Source organism: Hippoglossus stenolepis, chromosome 8 (assembly GCF_022539355.2).
Source record: "Hippoglossus stenolepis isolate QCI-W04-F060 chromosome 8, HSTE1.2, whole genome shotgun sequence".
In the NCBI taxonomy this organism is placed as follows: domain Eukaryota; kingdom Metazoa; phylum Chordata; class Actinopteri; order Pleuronectiformes; family Pleuronectidae; genus Hippoglossus; species Hippoglossus stenolepis.
Window position 1 is genome coordinate 16,515,639 of NC_061490.1, and position 16,737 is coordinate 16,532,375.

The following is a 16,737-nucleotide window of genomic DNA, read 5'->3' on the forward strand; positions in this document are numbered from 1 at the left end:
TTTTCAGATTTGTGCACCTCTCTGGGCTGTTTTCATGTTGGCAAACTGAGGACACTGACCAATGTCTCTACCAAAGGGCTTTAATTCATCCTGCTCTGCCCGGGTGTCTGCATTTCATGTTGTTCTGCACTTGAACAGTGACATCTCGGCATTTCCCATCTTTACACTTCCTCATAGTTATCTGACTTTATTCTCTGTATATAAAGATGGACGACATGTGTCCATTTCCTCCCTTTGTACAAAAATGAAGCTAGAATGTCAAACATGCTGGTGCCAACATTTCTGACGTCTGTGTAGCTATCATGGGGGGGTCAGTGTCAGCTGTCAATCATCACATAGCATGAAATAACTAATTAAAACCAAACTCATCGGGGGAAAAAAATAAAAATACATCAGTTTGATAACAACTACCTAAAATGCCAGACTCCATCTTTGATTTCATTACGTTTTTTTACAGTCGTCCAAACTGGACAAACTAAAGACCTTTTGAGTTTGTGTGACAACTGAAGTCTACCACAGGTTCTCTCTCATGTTTGGAAGGGGGTGAGGGGTGTTCAGCTGAACATGCAACTTCACTACTAGATGTCACTAGATTCTACACACTGAACCTTTAATGTCAGATACGATGTCAGACAGAAATAAGTGGAACTCAGCATCTAAAGCTGGTGATGCCCCAACTTTAAAAAACGAAATTGGGCTGAGTCAGTGCCGGTCTGCCCAGAGTCTCCAAATCTTCACTGCAGCACTTTTTCTTTACCTCAGCACTTACATTGCATTTTACATTAAGTCAAAGAGATGTGAAAGCACATCATCATCCTTCACTTACTTTCTGCCAACTCCTCCTTCCTCTGTAGACATTTTCATTTCATGTACACCCTCACATATAGGGGCTGCACACACACACACACACACACACACACACTCACACTCACACTCTTTGGCTAAAGAGTTTATAGCGATACGCTTTCAGGCTTCTCCGTTGGTATTAATGTTTCTTATGTTAAGTCCATTAGAGACTTTATTGGATTAGTGGGCTCTATAACACATACACAGTCATGGAAGCAATGCATTTAATGTGTGTGTTGATATAACGGATGAGATTACAGGTTCTTAAATGTTCACCTGATCCATTCAAGTTTTAGTGTGCAGTCAGCTTCCTGGGCATTAAGATCCATGGCACTCCCCGACTTTCCTGCAGTCATTTATTATTTTTATTAATAGTATTATTATTATAATCTGTATTTCTTTAGTGCTTTTCTAGTCTTGATGACCACTCAAATGATTTACAGTACAGTTTTGCCATTCACCCATTCACACCCATTCATACATCTATGGGCAGCACTTTCTCCATCACACATCACTCACAGCCGTCAGGGGCAATTTGGGGCTCGGCATCTTCGAACTGACTAAGGTTTAGTTAGTGGACAACCCGCTTTTCCCACCGAGCCACAGCCGCCACAACTTTAGAGGCTTAACCCCGCACCCAAACAGAAAGTTATGCAGAAAAGTGGACTGCGTGTAGATTTCCAACAGTTCAACGTGTGTGTGTGTGTGTGTGTGTGTGTGTGTGTGTGTGTGTGTGTGTGTGTGTGTGTGTGTGTGTGTGTGTGTGTCACCAAGACATAGACATGTCACCATCACCACAGAAGCCGACCAGTACAATATAAACTCCATGGCAACATCGGCCGCCCACACTCCCCTCAGGCTGCATACAAGGGACGTGTGTGTGTGTGAGACACAGGAGTGAGAGAGCAGAGGTTGTTAATTAACCTATTATTCAGGGTGTTGAATTGGGATGGAGAGAGAGACGCTGGGGTTTTTAATGACGCCACGGGGGAGTTGTGATTTGATTCCTCTCCTGACAGGTCTTCCTCTGACCCCTCGGCTACCTGTACCTACTGTGCATGTGATGCTCACAGTCAGGACACAGGGCCACAAATACATTTAATTCCCACTTCATACAGTTTTTTAAACACATGGTGAATCAATGCGCTTGGTCACATTTCATTGTGTATGAGGCAGGTCCCAAGTTGTGTCCTCTGGCTCATGGAGGAGAGTGTGGAAAGATTTAAAGGTGGAGAGCCAGTTCGAGCTCTGGAGAGGTCAGCAGCATGACAGCAGTGCAATGTGGTTCCAGCATCCAGGTGGAAGTCGAGTATGTGGTTCAAGACAAATGAGGTATTTTTATCATCGTAGTCCTTCTCCACAGTCGTCCCTTGATGTTATATTGAAATTATGCATGTGTGTATGTCCAGTAGCTGGTGTTTGTCTTATAATTCTGGCCCCAAACCATCAGGAATCAAGGAGAAGAGGCTGAAATTAGCCCGTAGCATCATTGTTCCTGTCCCTCCTCCTCCTCCTCCTCCTCCTCCTCCTCCTCCTCCTCCATCTGGTCTCAACCCTGCCCTCAGTCCCAGTACCTCACCAGCACAGCACCTCTCATCATTCACTTTAATTTCTTCTGCTCTTTTCTATCTTGGCTCCCTGCTGCCAGCGCTGCACCTTCCTTCTCTTATCACACATATCCACTCATAGACAGACGCTGAGACGTGCGCACGTACACGCCAACACACACACAGACTGGATTACATTAGAATTTCATATTCTTTTGAACTCTGTGCTTTTTACACCCCCCCTCCCTCTACCTCCACCCATCCCTCCCCAGTTGCTAACCTTAAAACTGACGTTGGTTTCCTTAGCAACCATCTGTGTCTGTATAAGAGGGGAGTTTCCTTACATGGGCTAGAAAGGATTCCAAGCAAGGGGAATCTCACACACACACACACACACACTTGTGACAGTGTTGATTAGCAATCAGCATGTCCTTCACACTGACTGTTTACTTTTAATGAGCTCAGAGAAAGCTGATGATTGGGTGATTCCAACAGGAATAGACTGGTGTTTGCATCAAATTGGAAAATTCAAGTCAAATTGATTTTGTGCCACATGATGTAATACGAAAGAAATCAGTTTAAAATTGTCTACAGATTTCATATGTGGTTATTCTATACTGCACTGAGGCACCAATGGTCGCAGTGAAGGGGGGTTGAGGTTTTCATTTAATTTAGTTGTGGTTTACTGCACTGATCACTGTATTGATTATTCTTTAGGTTGATTTCAAACGTGCATCAAGTGCATGGTGTCTCTCATTAGTTTCTCATTAGACAGCTAACAATGAAGTTTGGTGACTAGTGATTGTTGTGATGCAACACTTATTGTGTTACACATATAACAATGGTATTTGCTTGTCTATGCTCCCTGATATGTTGTCTGTCTGTATGTGCGGCTCTGGTGCTCTCTCACTTTCCAGAGGAATGTAGGTCAGGTGGACTGGAGCCTGTAAATTGCCTGTTGTGTGTGTGTGTGTGTGTTTACTTGTACAGATATATTTGTGAGGACCATTTTGACCATAGGCCTTGCAGAGGAGGACATTTTGGTCAAGTGAGGATATTTTGGTCAGTCCTGACTTTTTCAAAGAAGCTGTTTGCAACTTAAGAATTGCTTTTAGGGTCAGAATTAAGTTTAGGTTAGGGTTAGGTTAGATTGGGGTCAAAAGGCAGCTCTCTGAATGAGTGCTATGGGGCACAGGCTTGCTGAGTCAGGCCATTAGTTGTGATGGTTAAGGTTAGGGTAAGGGACCATGCATTATGCCAATGAGTGTCCTTACTACGATTAATAAATAAGGAAGCATGATTACACAGAGAGTTGAAAAGTGCAAATATGTGAAAATGTTTGAGTCCCTCGTAGAAAAATCTGACGTTGAAAAAACGGATTATTTATTTTGTATTGTGTGTGTGTGTGTGTGGGTGGGTTGTCTGTGTACAGACAATGAAGAGCAAATAGAATGGACGGATGAATGAATGGATGGAGGTAAAGTGACCTTGAAACATTTCTATCAGCCCTGTATTATGCACCACAGCACATATTTGCAGCTATTGCAAGTATTGTGCCTCCGTACTCTCAAAACACACCCTTTATAAATTGCTCAAACACAGACCTCCGATACGCAAACTCATCAAATGCATTTTTCTTACTGCAGACATTTTCTGACAGGGAGAATCATCCATTTACCACCTGCGTGTAGAGATGCTCAGAAACCACTTTCCAAAATAACTGAGTGGCATCTGGCTGATGGCGATATATTTACACATTCTCAGGCTCTTCCTCTGAGCAAACTACTGAGAGGAGTCCTAACACATTATCCGTCTCCTCCATTAGGAGCTAGTCTTCAATTAGCCAACCCAAAGCTGTGTGCTCAACCACTCTCTGCGCCTCCAACAGCCTGTGTTTACATCGTCTCTGCCACACTGTTTTCTCCCCTCAGCTCATTTCCTCCAATCACTTCGTTCACTGCCTTCCTAAAGTAGCTGAACAAATATTTTGGCACTTTAATGAGTTTCCCACCAAGAACAACGGCGTCAGAAAATGATTCAGTAAGCTTTACCCACTCATTACCTCCACCGAGGAGGTTATAGTTTTTTATTCAGCAGTATTACATGAAAGCTACTGGATGGATTACCACGAAACTCGTTGGAAGGATGCAGTACGGGTCAGGGAAGAACCCACTTAACATCGTCAGTGATTTCTCCGAGTATAATTCATGGATCTCGTTAAAAAAAATCTGCCATGTTTAGAGGACTGATATTTTGCAATGTGCAATTTTCTGCGGAACCAAATACAGATATGGATCTAGAGAATTTAGATGTGGTTTCATAAAGGCATTACTTGGCCTTATGGAGATATTGCACTCAACTGTGCTCCTCATCTAATTCTGTGTCATGCAGTCGGGGGTGTACAGCTGCAGTTAAGAGAGTTTGACCAACAGGAGGTGCAGTTTAACAGCCTTTAATTCTTCACAGTGACTCGTCTTTCCTTTGTAAGTGTTCTTTCTCCCATGGTGCCGACACACACACACACACACACACTCACACTCCAAGCACGTCTATTTAAACCACATGGTCAGAATAATTAATGCAGGACATGATCATAGAGCCAGCGATGATTTATTTCAAGCTGTGAAGAAGTGACATGACTGATTGTTTTACCAGTTCACCAGGCTTTAAACGCTCACGGCCATTCAGGAAGAGCATCCATCAAAGTGACCCTCACTCACAGAGGGGGGTGTGCAGTGTATATATATGTGTGTGATTCTATGTGCATGCATGTACACGTGTTAATATAAATATGGTTAACATGTGTCTATACACTAATTTATCAACTTTCTGACTGTGTTTGATACCAAAGTCTCTTTAGAAGTCAAACTCTGTGCTTGGAATATATCTGTGTAAGACTTTGTGCAAAACTCCAAAGCTGCTGCGCTGTATGAATGTGTGCATGAATGGATGAATGCGGCTTGTACTGTAAAGAGCTTGGAGCGGTCAATAGGACTGGAAAAGGGTTATAGAAATAGTCCATTTACAGTCCTGCAAGGTTCAGTGTTTAGCTCTGGGAACCATGAATACAACGCAAAACATATGTTTAGGTTTTACCTGAAAAGAATTAGTAAGAAACAATATATTATTTTTGTGTCAGTACAAGCTGAATGTATGTATGTAATCTACGTACGATTTCAAAGTGTGTTGTATTGTTAATGTATGTTTATTGTGCAGATAAACAAAATGAAAACAATTATATTCACTAGATCTGCTGTGTAAATAAGTGTTTAAATCATGTACAAGGTGGTGACTCAGTTACCAGGAAGCAATTTAGAAATGAATCAGTTTCCCATGATTTTATTTGCAATCTGTGTCAAATATGTATGCAACACACAGAAAAATATCACTATAGCAACAAGAAAGTTGTCATTGAATCATTCCCTCTTCTGATGTCTTTATTCAGTGTACAACTCATTGCCATCAGAGAGCGAACACGCTCATCACCTCAAACAAAAGCTGAAGGTAAAAACTGTGGGTCACAAATCTTTAAACTAGTGTGATTCCTCTACATGTTCCCACTCCCACTCTTCCCCAACTCCACCAGAATATATTCTGCATTGTCATTTTCACAGGAAGCTCGCAAGCACATGGAAATTCACAGCCATGATGGATGTTCATTGTGATGTCATGTAGTGTCACATCACTGTTTTACAAGCAGCAGGAAAAACAGGAAATGCCACCATTGACTTTCCCTGAATCCACCCTCGATCAGACCGAGAGCAGGACACCCTGCGCTGAACCCTCACCACTGACTTTGAAGCAGGCACTGATAAAATCATTCTTTATCTGAAATGTTCACTTCACCGTGACTTGGTATATGTATGTGTGAGTGTCAGGATTTGTTACCAGCTCCAACACACAGATATTCAGCTGTGCAGAGTGAAGCTTTGAGGCCTGATCTTCACCAGACAATTTAAGCGCCATCAAGAGATAAATACAAAAAAATGGATGACAAACGTGCAGGATTATTTTATCCAAAAAAACAACCAACCCTAAATTTATTAAGCGGTAAGATTTAATGGATGTGTGGTAGTAATGCGGTCAAAACAAGACCAAACATTTCTGTCAATAGAAATGATTTGTATTCCCGCTCTCCATTCCCTGATTGCTGCATCAGCTCCGTGGCAGTGATACTTGAAGTCCAGCAAGTTTTCATCATACTCCTCCTCAATGGTGTCCGACTAGTGCTGTTTCCTCCTGAATGAACAGCCTGAGGGGAACAATCAGAGACGCTGATTAATCATAAAAGTCTGAAAATGTTGAAAATGCTCATTAGAATTTCACAAGGCTCAAATGTCTTGTTTTGAGCAGAAAAATGGTGGCATTACTTTATAAAACTGACTTAAAGCTTTCAGTTGCTGACATTTTGCTTTAAATACAGTTTAACAGCACCATAAATGATGTGCACAGCCACCAAAAATGGACGTCAAGTTGAATAATCACTTCTGAGATTTGTGTTCTACATACAGACAGACAAATGTTGTGGAATTAGTTGGTAGACGTGTCCCTAATAAAGTGGTAATTGAGAGTATGTGTTGTCAGATGTGTATTTCAGGAGTCAAGATGGTGATTAACAGCTCACAGGCAGTCAGTAAAGCAGGGAGGCTTTTTAAACTGGATCTAACAGATAAGGCTGATAAAACTCATGGAGCTTTCGGCCTTTTCAAAGACTGATTCACCTCCAAACAAGTGCAGCGTCAGTGCCAAGGGTTACAGCTGCACCCATAGTAACTCCGAGCAGAGCGCACTCACAAGCCCTTGGTTACCACGGCAGCAGAGCGGAGGACAGAGTGGGTGGTGTGGCTCATCATCGTTTCTTCAATGTACTTTGACTGGTGAAGTAGTTGTCACCATATTTTACTAGAGGTTTGAGAAGTCAGACGACGCGTGTTTGTGAATGGAGACGTGATTTATTTGTGCTTGTGGTCGATTGTGTAGAAATGGATCAGTGATGATGAATTTCTGTCACAACCACAAGAGTCGCTGTACGCCTTTTTAGTAACCCTGTTCATGAAGAGCACATGAGAGGGCAATACAAAGGCGAAGATGCAGGTGTGTGTGTGTGTGTATGTTCAAGGTTAGAAGTTCTGATATTCTAAAGACAAAAATGTGTTTTGGAAATAGTGAAGACTAAGTTAGTTGCACGGTACAAAGTGTGGAAACCAAAATATGTCAAGAGGGCATGCACTAGGTCAAGCAGACAGTGAGTGCCCTCTGCTGGATTACAAGGCAAACTGCTTCTGAAGATTATATTTTAAATCAACAGGCCATCACAGGTTGAATATTAACTTTTCCTGCCACGTTCCAATGAACGTTGGAGTGAAAAGTGACAGCCCTGAAACTGATTTGCATTGTCACATGTATATTTAAGATGCATAAGATTTAGCCGTGTCGCCGTACCTTCTGTCAGACGAGCTTTCCCTCCCGTGGGCTGGCAGAGGACCGTGGAACAGCCGACGCACAGCACCACCGTCTGAGCGTGGCTGAACACTGTGGTGATCTTGTAGCAGCCTGCAAACAGCACATCAACACTCAAATCATTAACTGAGGCCCTGAAGCTGCTGTAGAAGAAAGAAAAGCAGCCTAACACTTTAGAGCTGTTACATAATGAAACAAACTGAGTGTACTCAGTGTGTCCTTGCAGCTGTTTGTTTAAAGGAGTCACTGGAAGCTCATTCACAGACAAACACAAGTGTCACTGTATGCCTTGTTTGACACCCCGATCACTACAGGAACAATGAAAGGGCAACACATAAAGGCAACGCACCAAGGACAATAATGATTTATATCTTTAAACTCGATTTAAATGAAGTCTTCCAGTTGAACGATGCAGCAAATCGAGGGAATTATTGATGTATTCTTGAGTTTGTCACCGGCAATTATTCAACCCCTTTATAATACTGCTGATTTTTAAACCTTTATATAACCTCGACCATGTGACCTGAAGTTGGATTCAAATATGATTTAAAAACTGAACTCAACGACACTTCATTTTGCTTCGGCTGTGAAGTGTTTCTACAAACACAATCCAGGGATGTGTTCAAGGTGAGTTGGAGCAGTGGTGAAAACTAAAGCGCTGACGCAAAAAGTAAGACAGGAGTTTGTTTCTTTTCTCCAAAAGGTCGATGGGTGTAAGACGATTTGCAAGATCTTAAACATTAGACACATTTACATGGATACCAATAACCCATAGTCTGAATAAGACACTCATGTAAACAGCCCAAATAAGGTCATACTCGGAATAAGCAATAATTCAATTAGGACATGTGGAGTATTCTGACTGTACTCGATTTATGTAGTCATGTATACGTCTTATTCGCATTTGTCCTATTGAGTTTTTTGCGACATTGACATAAAGCTTTTGCAAAATCCTTGACAATACATGTCGTGGGTTTGAGTGTAAAAAAGGAAGAGTCGAGACTTTGACAACATTTTTGAGAAAACCGTGAAAGAGGCTATAGAACAGCATCGTGGATTAAAGTATTTCATGTTGCTCTGTAACATGTTAACAGGAATATGAAGGGGATTTTCTATTAGTATCTCTAGTAACCATAGTCAGAGTAATGTCTCCTTCAGAATAGGGTCAATAGTCAGATTATTGTGGCTGTGGCAGCAGAGGCCTTCGTGATGCCATCAGGACAATGGAGGAAAAACCTTGCTCTACTGTAAAAAGACTTGAGGATGACCTGGTGAAGTCTGAGGTAAATGTGTTAGTATATACTAGGATAAGATGATCACTAATCACTGAGGACTTCGTGGTCTGACTCACTGCAACTCTAGTTCTAGGGAATTAGTTTTTCTTTCGTTTAAGGGCATTGTTGAACGACTCTGATCTGAACCTTTGTACCTTACGTCATGGAAACAAACTGACCTGGACATTTGACATCCATAAAATATGAATTAGGACTCTGCACAAGACGTTTCTTCTTGTGTCTCCTCTTTTCCACCTCGGGGCTGGGGTTCAACAGATCCTCTGCGAGCTGAAAGGAAATCAGACATGACATCAGTTGGTTTTAACGTTTTAAGATTAATCAGACTGTGTTGAATTTTACTTTCATTTATAATAAAGTAAGGCTGGGAAATAAAACAACATCCAGAATCACCACAGTATAAATCGATGTTATGCTTGTGTAATAGTTGATTTGCAGCATGTTTTGTGTTTGTTTATTCTCAGCTCAAAGAATATAAAAAGGCACAACCCTCATTCAGGAGCACAAAATAACTATTATATTTTGATATAATTAAGAATAAAGTCAAAGTAAGAGACCTAAAAGCAAGATCACAGGAATGCGAATGAAACAATTAGAAGGCCGATATATTTTTAAACAAGCACAGTGATCAGAGGATCAAATGAGAGATTTTCGAGAGATTTCGAAAGTTGAGTTTAACGTCAAAAAACAAAATGGCTAATGTAGAGAAGGAGAAACGCGGAAACAATCGCTCAAACTAAATAATCGGACCTGGTGTTCGTTACTAACTTAAACAGAAAGGCAGGTTTCACTTATAACAACATTAATGTCGGTATTAAAAGTCCCTTTGGTCGATTTTAAGTCCGGTGCTGAGCGAGCACACGAGGAGCCGCGTGGGCTTCTGCACGTGCTTCGCCATATTTAGTCTGTCCGTCTTCACATCTTTACATTTATATACTTCCATCAGCGCTCCATCAACACAGACCTACACACTTTACTATCACACTAACTTATCTCCGTCAAAAACACCGAATACGGTCTGAAAAGGACAGAGAAACACGTGGTGGTACTCACAGGCATGACTTCAGCGATGTGGACACTCAACGGAAGTACAGAAAGAACTTCGCAGTGACGAACCGGAAACTGTTGGAGGACCGAGAACCCCGGAGAAAGGAGATAAAATAACTTTTTAGAAATCTGTAATTATTATTATTGCAACTTGTTCTTTTTATTATTATCATGTATTAGATTGATGTTTTGACAGTTTGTTATTATATTTATGTATATTTACCGATTACTTTTCTTTACTTCATGTTTCCTGTGTTGTGAAGCCGGACGTTCGTGTTTCAATTGTTTGTAGGAAATTGTATTAAGCATTCAAAAATAAACTACTGAGAGAAATTTGAAAGTGATATAAAACATATATACAGAGAATAATTCTGGGGTCATCTGGTTGATCATCCAGCCTCCCTTATAATTTAAATGTAAAATAAATTATGCAATTTATATATTGTTCTTACTTTAATTTTTGTATCTTTTGTTAAAGAACAATAAACAATAAACTCTAGTGTGTGTTGTAGGTCTCTTAGTAAGAGTTCATTGGCTGATGATTATGACATCACCTGTGTCTTTGGGTGTCCTATTCACCATAAGATAAGATAAGATAAAACTTTATTGATCCACACACCGGGGAAATTCAGTTGTTACATCAGCAGGCAGGTCAGAATGAGGTAGACAAGAGGTTAAAAATATATTTTAAAAAGGCAATAGAATTTAAAAGTCCTTAGTATGTACATTATATACAGCTTTCACTGGAGTGGTTTGTATAGACATTTTCTGCAACCATGGACACAGCGGGCCCTCGTGGTGGAAATACGTATTATTTATTATGATTATATATTATTATATTTTAATAACGAAAATCACCTCACAACTCATAATGGTAGTCCTGCAGAGTAGCTCCTGACGGCCCTCTACTGGTTTATGACTTTTAATTAAAGTTTCCAATAAAGACAGCAGCTTTTGGTTTCTGTGGCGATCATCAACTTTTACACCAGAAAAGCTGCATCAGTTGTTTCGCTTCCTCTTCTGATGTTTATTATAACCCTTAATTCTCTGATCAAACAGCGCCACCTAGTGTTGAAGCGGGGGGGCCTGGGCCATTAAACTCCCACGAAGCACTCCCTCACTACGTAGCCTCTGTGCGGATCCGGGATCTGGGCCGAGAGAAAAAGTTGGAGGCTGAAAAAAACACACGTCGCCACCCCGGTGTGTTTTCACAAATGGAGACAAAGTGAGTGTGTGGTCGCTGTGAAATGAATCTGGAGCTGATCCGAGGACGATGAGGCCTGATCTGCGGTAGATTGATCAACTTTGGATGGAGTTTGTTTCTTTCTCCAGCAGACAGACGCAGAGAGGGGGGGTCGGAATTTACCGGTGACAAATCTGGGAGTGAGAAAAAAAAGGAGAAGAGGATCCGCTCTCTACGGCAACATTTAAAAACAACAACTTGTGCTTTGAATCAAAGGGAAAACCAGTGGAGATTTAAACCCCTGAGAGGATCTTTTAACAAACTGAGTCATGGCGAAAAAGTATGATTTCCTCTACAAATTGTTGCTCATCGGGGACAGCGGAGTGGGGAAAACATGTCTGATCATCCGCTTTGCTGAGGACAATTTCAACTCCACGTACATCTCCACCATCGGTACGTGTGATCTCTGCCTGTTAACCTGTGTGATTGACCTGTGTGACATCACCAGCTGATGCTTCCCCCTCAAACTTCAACGTTCAAGACGGTGTTTGCTGAGGTTTCATTCTTCCTCTGGTTCAAGCTCCTGATCAAACTGGTTTCTCACAGTTTTCCTGTCTCAACTAGTCTGAGCTCTCCGTCATTTCTTCTATTTTGTCCCTCATCTGTTTTTGTTTTCTTCTCCTCCCTGTTGAATGTGTGTTCCCTGACCCCTCTCCCCCTCTCCCCCTGGTCTCAGATCTCATTCCTCTCTCACTTGGCTCTCAGAAGGTCCACCCACCCTCATTCCTATCTCTTTTTGCCATCTCTACGCTCCCTGAAGAATGGCTGGCTCTCTGGCATGCACAGTCTTTTTTGCTGCACAGGACCCCCTCCCCTCTCCTTTGCCCCCTCGATGTCTATCTGTCCAGCAGGAAGAAGAATAGCAGGACTCACAGACAGTGTGTCCTGCAGGCCTGTGAGCAACATCTTTCCTTTATGTGCACCCAGGGGGTCAGAATCAACCATGAATCACTCCCCACCCGAGTGAGGGTGACCTATATTCTGCAATGTGTGTGTGTGTGTGTGTGTGTGTGTGTGTGTGTGTGTGTGTGTGTGTGTGTGTGTGTGTGTGTGTGTGTGTGTGTGTGTGTGTGTGTGTGTGTGTGTGTGTGTGTGTGTGTGTGTGTGTGTGTGTGTGTGTGTTTTTAGTTCGTATCTGAGGTATTTAACTCATTCTCTGCCCTCTCCTCCTGTCTGCACCTTCTCCCGTCCCCTTGTTATCTCCCAGGCATTGACTTCAAAGTGAAAACCATCGAAGTGGACGGGAAGAAAGTGAAACTACAAGTCTGGTAAGAGCTGACACGTTAAGTTGTGTTCCTCTGTTCTCTAACTGCCCCAAACTTATTTTTCCGGAGAGGAAAGAGGAACCTCCCTCGTTCTCCAAATCAGGACTTTATGACAGTGCATGGCATGTGCGTGCGGTGTCACAGCAACATGTATTCAGTGTAAAATGCACAGTAAATGCACCACTCGGCATTCAGCTACAACTCTGCGTCTCAGTGCACTTTTTATATAAAGTGTGTGTGTGTGCTTTATAGGGACACAGCAGGGCAGGAGAGGTTCAAGACCATTACGACGGCCTACTACAGAGGAGCCATGGTGAGACGCCTGCTGCACAAGCAGACTGGATAATCGGGCTGACATCACTGGCCCTTTGTTCTCGCTCTGTACCTTTTGACTGACTCTCCCCTCTGTGTCAGGGCATCGTCCTGGTGTACGACATCACAGACGAGAAGTCCTACGAGAACATTCAGAACTGGATGAAGAGCATCAAGGAGGTGAGGCTGCTTCCCCCTTGGACCTAAAAATAGTGCGCAGTCAGTTGGGTCCGTGTTAGTCACAAGTACAGGCCTTTAGTCACCAGTGGCAGCTTGGCCGTCGCCCAACTGGTGACTTTAAAGGAAGAGTTCAACCAAATCACACAAAACCGATTTTAGCCCTGTAGCTTCTTATCTTCCTTTTATTAACTTCAAATTAATGCAATAAATCTCCATAGATTTTACGCTAGAGGGTTTACATACCTTTATTTAAATATGGTTTTGTACCTTTACACAAACACATTAAGTTGAAACAAAATACTCTAAAGTCTTTGTGATGTGAAAATCAACCACTGCTGATTAGTATGAATTCAGACCCACAGTCAGTGCCCTTATGAAAGATTCTCTACTTTCATGCTTATCTAATGAAACATTTTATCTGACAGCTGCTGTTAAGGCCTCTGGAGTGCAGATCGTTGTGGTTCTTCACTCACCTCATGTTCCGATTCTTTAATCTCTTTATCTGTGTCTGCTAACCTCCGTCAACCCAAACTCGTTGTGCCCCAATCAATTAATTGCATTCCCTGTTTCCCAGAACGCATCAGCCGGGGTCAGTCGGATGTTGCTAGGTAATAAGTGCGACATTGAGGCAAAGCGGAAGGTTACCAAGGAGACGGGAGAGAAGGTGAGATGACCCTGAGAGGAATTTAATTGAAGCTCATGTGTTATATTGTGTCATTTTGAGTCAGTGTTAAATCGTCACTCAGGGAATCGTGGATAGGATGGATAAAAGAGTCAGTGTCCTATCAAGCAAAACAAAAATGCATCATGAAAAGGAAAGTCATGTAGAGAGAAGTAAAAGAATGCACAGTTTTATTGGAAGTGTCTTCTAACTTTAATATGGAGTCATTATTTGAAGAGGGGGCTGAGTGTGATACGATTTTAATGAGTTACTCTAGATAAGAAGCAGGAAGGGATTATTGCCCACATCCTGACCCACTGTAACTATAAAGCTTTGTGTCGTCAACAGCTGGCTAAAGATCACGGCATCAGGTTCTTTGAGACCAGTGCAAAGTCCAGCATTAACGTCGAGGAGGTGAGCCGGAACAAAACACACAGCGTCCTCACACACCTCAGCAAACTTGAACCTATTAGCTGTTTTTTTATTATGATCAATGCTGCAGAACTTAACTTAACCTCAAATCTTACTCTTGTTATCTTTCTGTGTTTCCTTTAGTCTTTCCTGGCTTTTGCAAGCGACATACTACAGAAATCCAGCAAGAAACCAGTAAGAAAGAGGAGACTCGTTGTAACCAATAACACTGAAGCATGTGTTCCTCCATGAACACGGGATTACAGACACAGGTTGTAATGCACATGTCTGTTGTGCCTATTCTTTGTGTTGCAGGGCCCCACAGGTCGAGAGGTGAAAATCACCAGCAGCGCAGGGAAGAAATCCTCCAAGTGTGCTCTTCTCTAGACATGACACTGGCGAGCACACAGAAGAAACACGCAATACGAATTTAAGAACACATCAGTATTTCATGGGGAACAACAGTACAACGTGTTTTCTGTCTCCATCTGGTGGGTTTAATGTCAAAATACACACAGGTGAACTTTGGTTTCCAGAGAATTTTACAGCAAAAATAATTTATGGATTCCTCGTCTGAGAAAGTGCCTGTGTTTTATATTGGACACATTTTCTGCAGCTACATCTACTGTGATAGCCTTAATGTCATGAAGAGTTGGTGGAGTCTTGGATGACCCTGATAGAAACTCAAAAAACCACCTTTAATACCGCTCTACATTTTCATTTCCACTTCGTATTACTCTGGCTTATCAGCAGCAGCACTGTCTTATGTCCTGAATGAACTTCAGCTCTGTTTTAAAAAAAATATATCTTCTGGACTTGGTAGCTCTGTAGAAAATATCACACATCGGCTTATTGGAACCATTTCAGTCATTTCTTTTGAGTGAACACATACAGTAGTAGTTTGTGGGGTCGTAACACACAGGAAGAGTTTGTTTTGATTTATATACATAAAGTGCACACAAAAGGCCCCTGGTTGAAAACCTTTTACCCAAAACATAATTTCTGTTAACCTTTTGAAAATGCAGATTTCAAGAGGTGACGAAAGGCCTTTGGTTAGCAATGCACTTTCATTTTTGTCTGCTCACTGTTTCAAATTCATTGATTTGGTCAATATTACAACGGCAAAGACACGTAGACTTCCCTTTCCTGCAGTGCCACATGAGAGACACACATTCGGTTTCTCTGCATTTTTAGTGGCACATAAACATACTCCAGAGACGTCCTTAACCAAATATGAATTTATATTTACGTTTCCTTATTTTATGTGTATCTCTATGTGAACTGTTGATGGGGTTCAATAGTGCACAGCAGTATAATGAATTTCACAGAATCTACAGTACAAGAAGAACCAGATGACTCCATAACGTGGAAATCTTCTTGTTATATCCTATATGACAAATTGAGAAGATGCTCTTTGTATTAATTAAATGAACAAGTTGATGTTGGTTGTTCGGTGAAACTGAAACAAACACTGTTGGTAAACTGGCTTAGTTTTAACGGATGCATGGATCGAGTATGTGGTAGATGGGAACAGTGATAAGTGCAATATGAGAGGATGCGTGAGATAAAAGAATGATGGATAAAGCAAGTGGATGGACAGGATGTAAGAGCCTGGGAAGCAGCAGCGCTCCCGTGTCCCTCATTTTCAATTGATTTAGTGGATCTTGCCTTTTATTTGAAGTGCCTGGTAAATCTCTGACCAAACGCAACCACACATTAGCTACATCTGACATGACGTGTCTCTCTGCTCAGGCGGTTTTCAGAGCAGCAACTGTGATGGCCACAGCTCAACTGAACCTGACAGTCTCTTTTTATCCTGCACAGACACACTGAGTTTCCTGTAACAAGTTTCTGTCACATTTTGTTTCTTTTTAGTTCCGCCACAAAACTCTGTACGAGCGTTACAGATGTTCCACTTGCTGAATAAAAATTTGAAACTGTAAACGTATGAGTATGTTGTATTTTGAATCTGTATGTTGACACAATAATATAATCTCTGGATTACCTGGGCTACCTCACGTTTTTATTTTATGGGGTCAAGTGAAGAAGAATTTATTCCCATAACATAAAGTCACAGATGTACCTCAAAGGGCTTGTGGGGGTGTTAGTCTGAGTAGACATAAGTTACAAAAGAAAATTTACAATATGGAAAATCAATCCGGACAACTGGAATACGTGCAAACATATATGTAGAAAAGATGAAGAATGGAGCCATCCACATATATTTTGTTTAAGGATGAAGTAAGCTTTGCTTTCAGTCCACACATTCTGCTCATCATTATTATCTTTGTTACACCATCACACCTTAAATACCCCGTCACCCCACTAGAGCACTGCGCTCCCAGAGTTCAGGCTTACCTGTGGTCCCCAAAGTGTCTAAAAGTAGAATAGGAGCCAGAGCCTTCAGCTATCAAGCTCCTCCCCTGTGCAGTCATATCCCAGTTTCAGTTTCCGTGTTGAGCCTTCTTGAGCC

At 41.8% G+C, this 16,737-nt stretch overlaps 2 protein-coding genes and 1 non-coding gene across 3 annotated transcripts; 1 reads left to right on the forward strand and 2 right to left on the reverse strand.

Moving 5' to 3' along the window:
* Nucleotides 1–5,716: 5,716 nt before the first annotated feature.
* Nucleotides 5,717–10,280, reverse strand: LOC118113594 (40S ribosomal protein S27). The gene is made up of 4 exons (XM_035163456.2): nucleotides 10,199–10,280; nucleotides 9,307–9,415; nucleotides 7,836–7,946; nucleotides 5,717–6,645 (listed from the first exon to the last, which is right to left on the reverse strand). Exons 1-4 carry the CDS (start codon nucleotides 10,202–10,204, stop codon nucleotides 6,617–6,619), a joined length of 255 nt encoding a protein of 84 aa, XP_035019347.2. The 5' UTR covers nucleotides 10,205–10,280; the 3' UTR covers nucleotides 5,717–6,616.
* LOC118114409 lies at nucleotides 8,066–8,196 on the reverse strand. The gene has a single exon (XR_004697447.1). It is a non-coding gene; the product is annotated as a small nucleolar RNA SNORA13 (small nucleolar RNA).
* Nucleotides 10,281–11,280: 1,000 nt separating the features above from the next.
* Nucleotides 11,281–16,208, forward strand: rab13 (RAB13, member RAS oncogene family). Its single transcript, XM_035163455.2, has 8 exons — nucleotides 11,281–11,828; nucleotides 12,643–12,703; nucleotides 12,953–13,013; nucleotides 13,115–13,192; nucleotides 13,767–13,856; nucleotides 14,202–14,267; nucleotides 14,409–14,459; nucleotides 14,580–16,208. Exons 1-8 carry the CDS (start codon nucleotides 11,705–11,707, stop codon nucleotides 14,649–14,651), a joined length of 603 nt encoding a protein of 200 aa, XP_035019346.1. The 5' UTR covers nucleotides 11,281–11,704; the 3' UTR covers nucleotides 14,652–16,208.
* The last annotated feature ends 529 nt before the right edge of the window (nucleotides 16,209–16,737 follow it).

Excerpts from the sequence above, each read along its gene's own strand:
- LOC118113594 (XM_035163456.2), bottom strand. Across the intron at positions 7,947-9,306 it reads TATGGATGTCAAATGTCCAG|GCTGCTACAAGATCACCACA; the intron begins GTCAGTTTGTTT and ends TGCTGTTTGCAG. Across the intron at positions 6,646-7,835 it reads GAAAGCTCGTCTGACAGAAG|GCTGTTCATTCAGGAGGAAA; the intron begins GTACGGCGACAC and ends TGTTCCCCTCAG.
- rab13 (XM_035163455.2), top strand. The coding sequence starts at position 11,705 with ATGGCGAAAAAGTATGATTTCCTCTACAAATTGTTGCTCATCGGGGAC. Across the intron at positions 11,829-12,642 it reads CACGTACATCTCCACCATCG|GCATTGACTTCAAAGTGAAA; the intron begins GTACGTGTGATC and ends GTTATCTCCCAG. Across the intron at positions 14,268-14,408 it reads CCAGCATTAACGTCGAGGAG|TCTTTCCTGGCTTTTGCAAG; the intron begins GTGAGCCGGAAC and ends TGTTTCCTTTAG.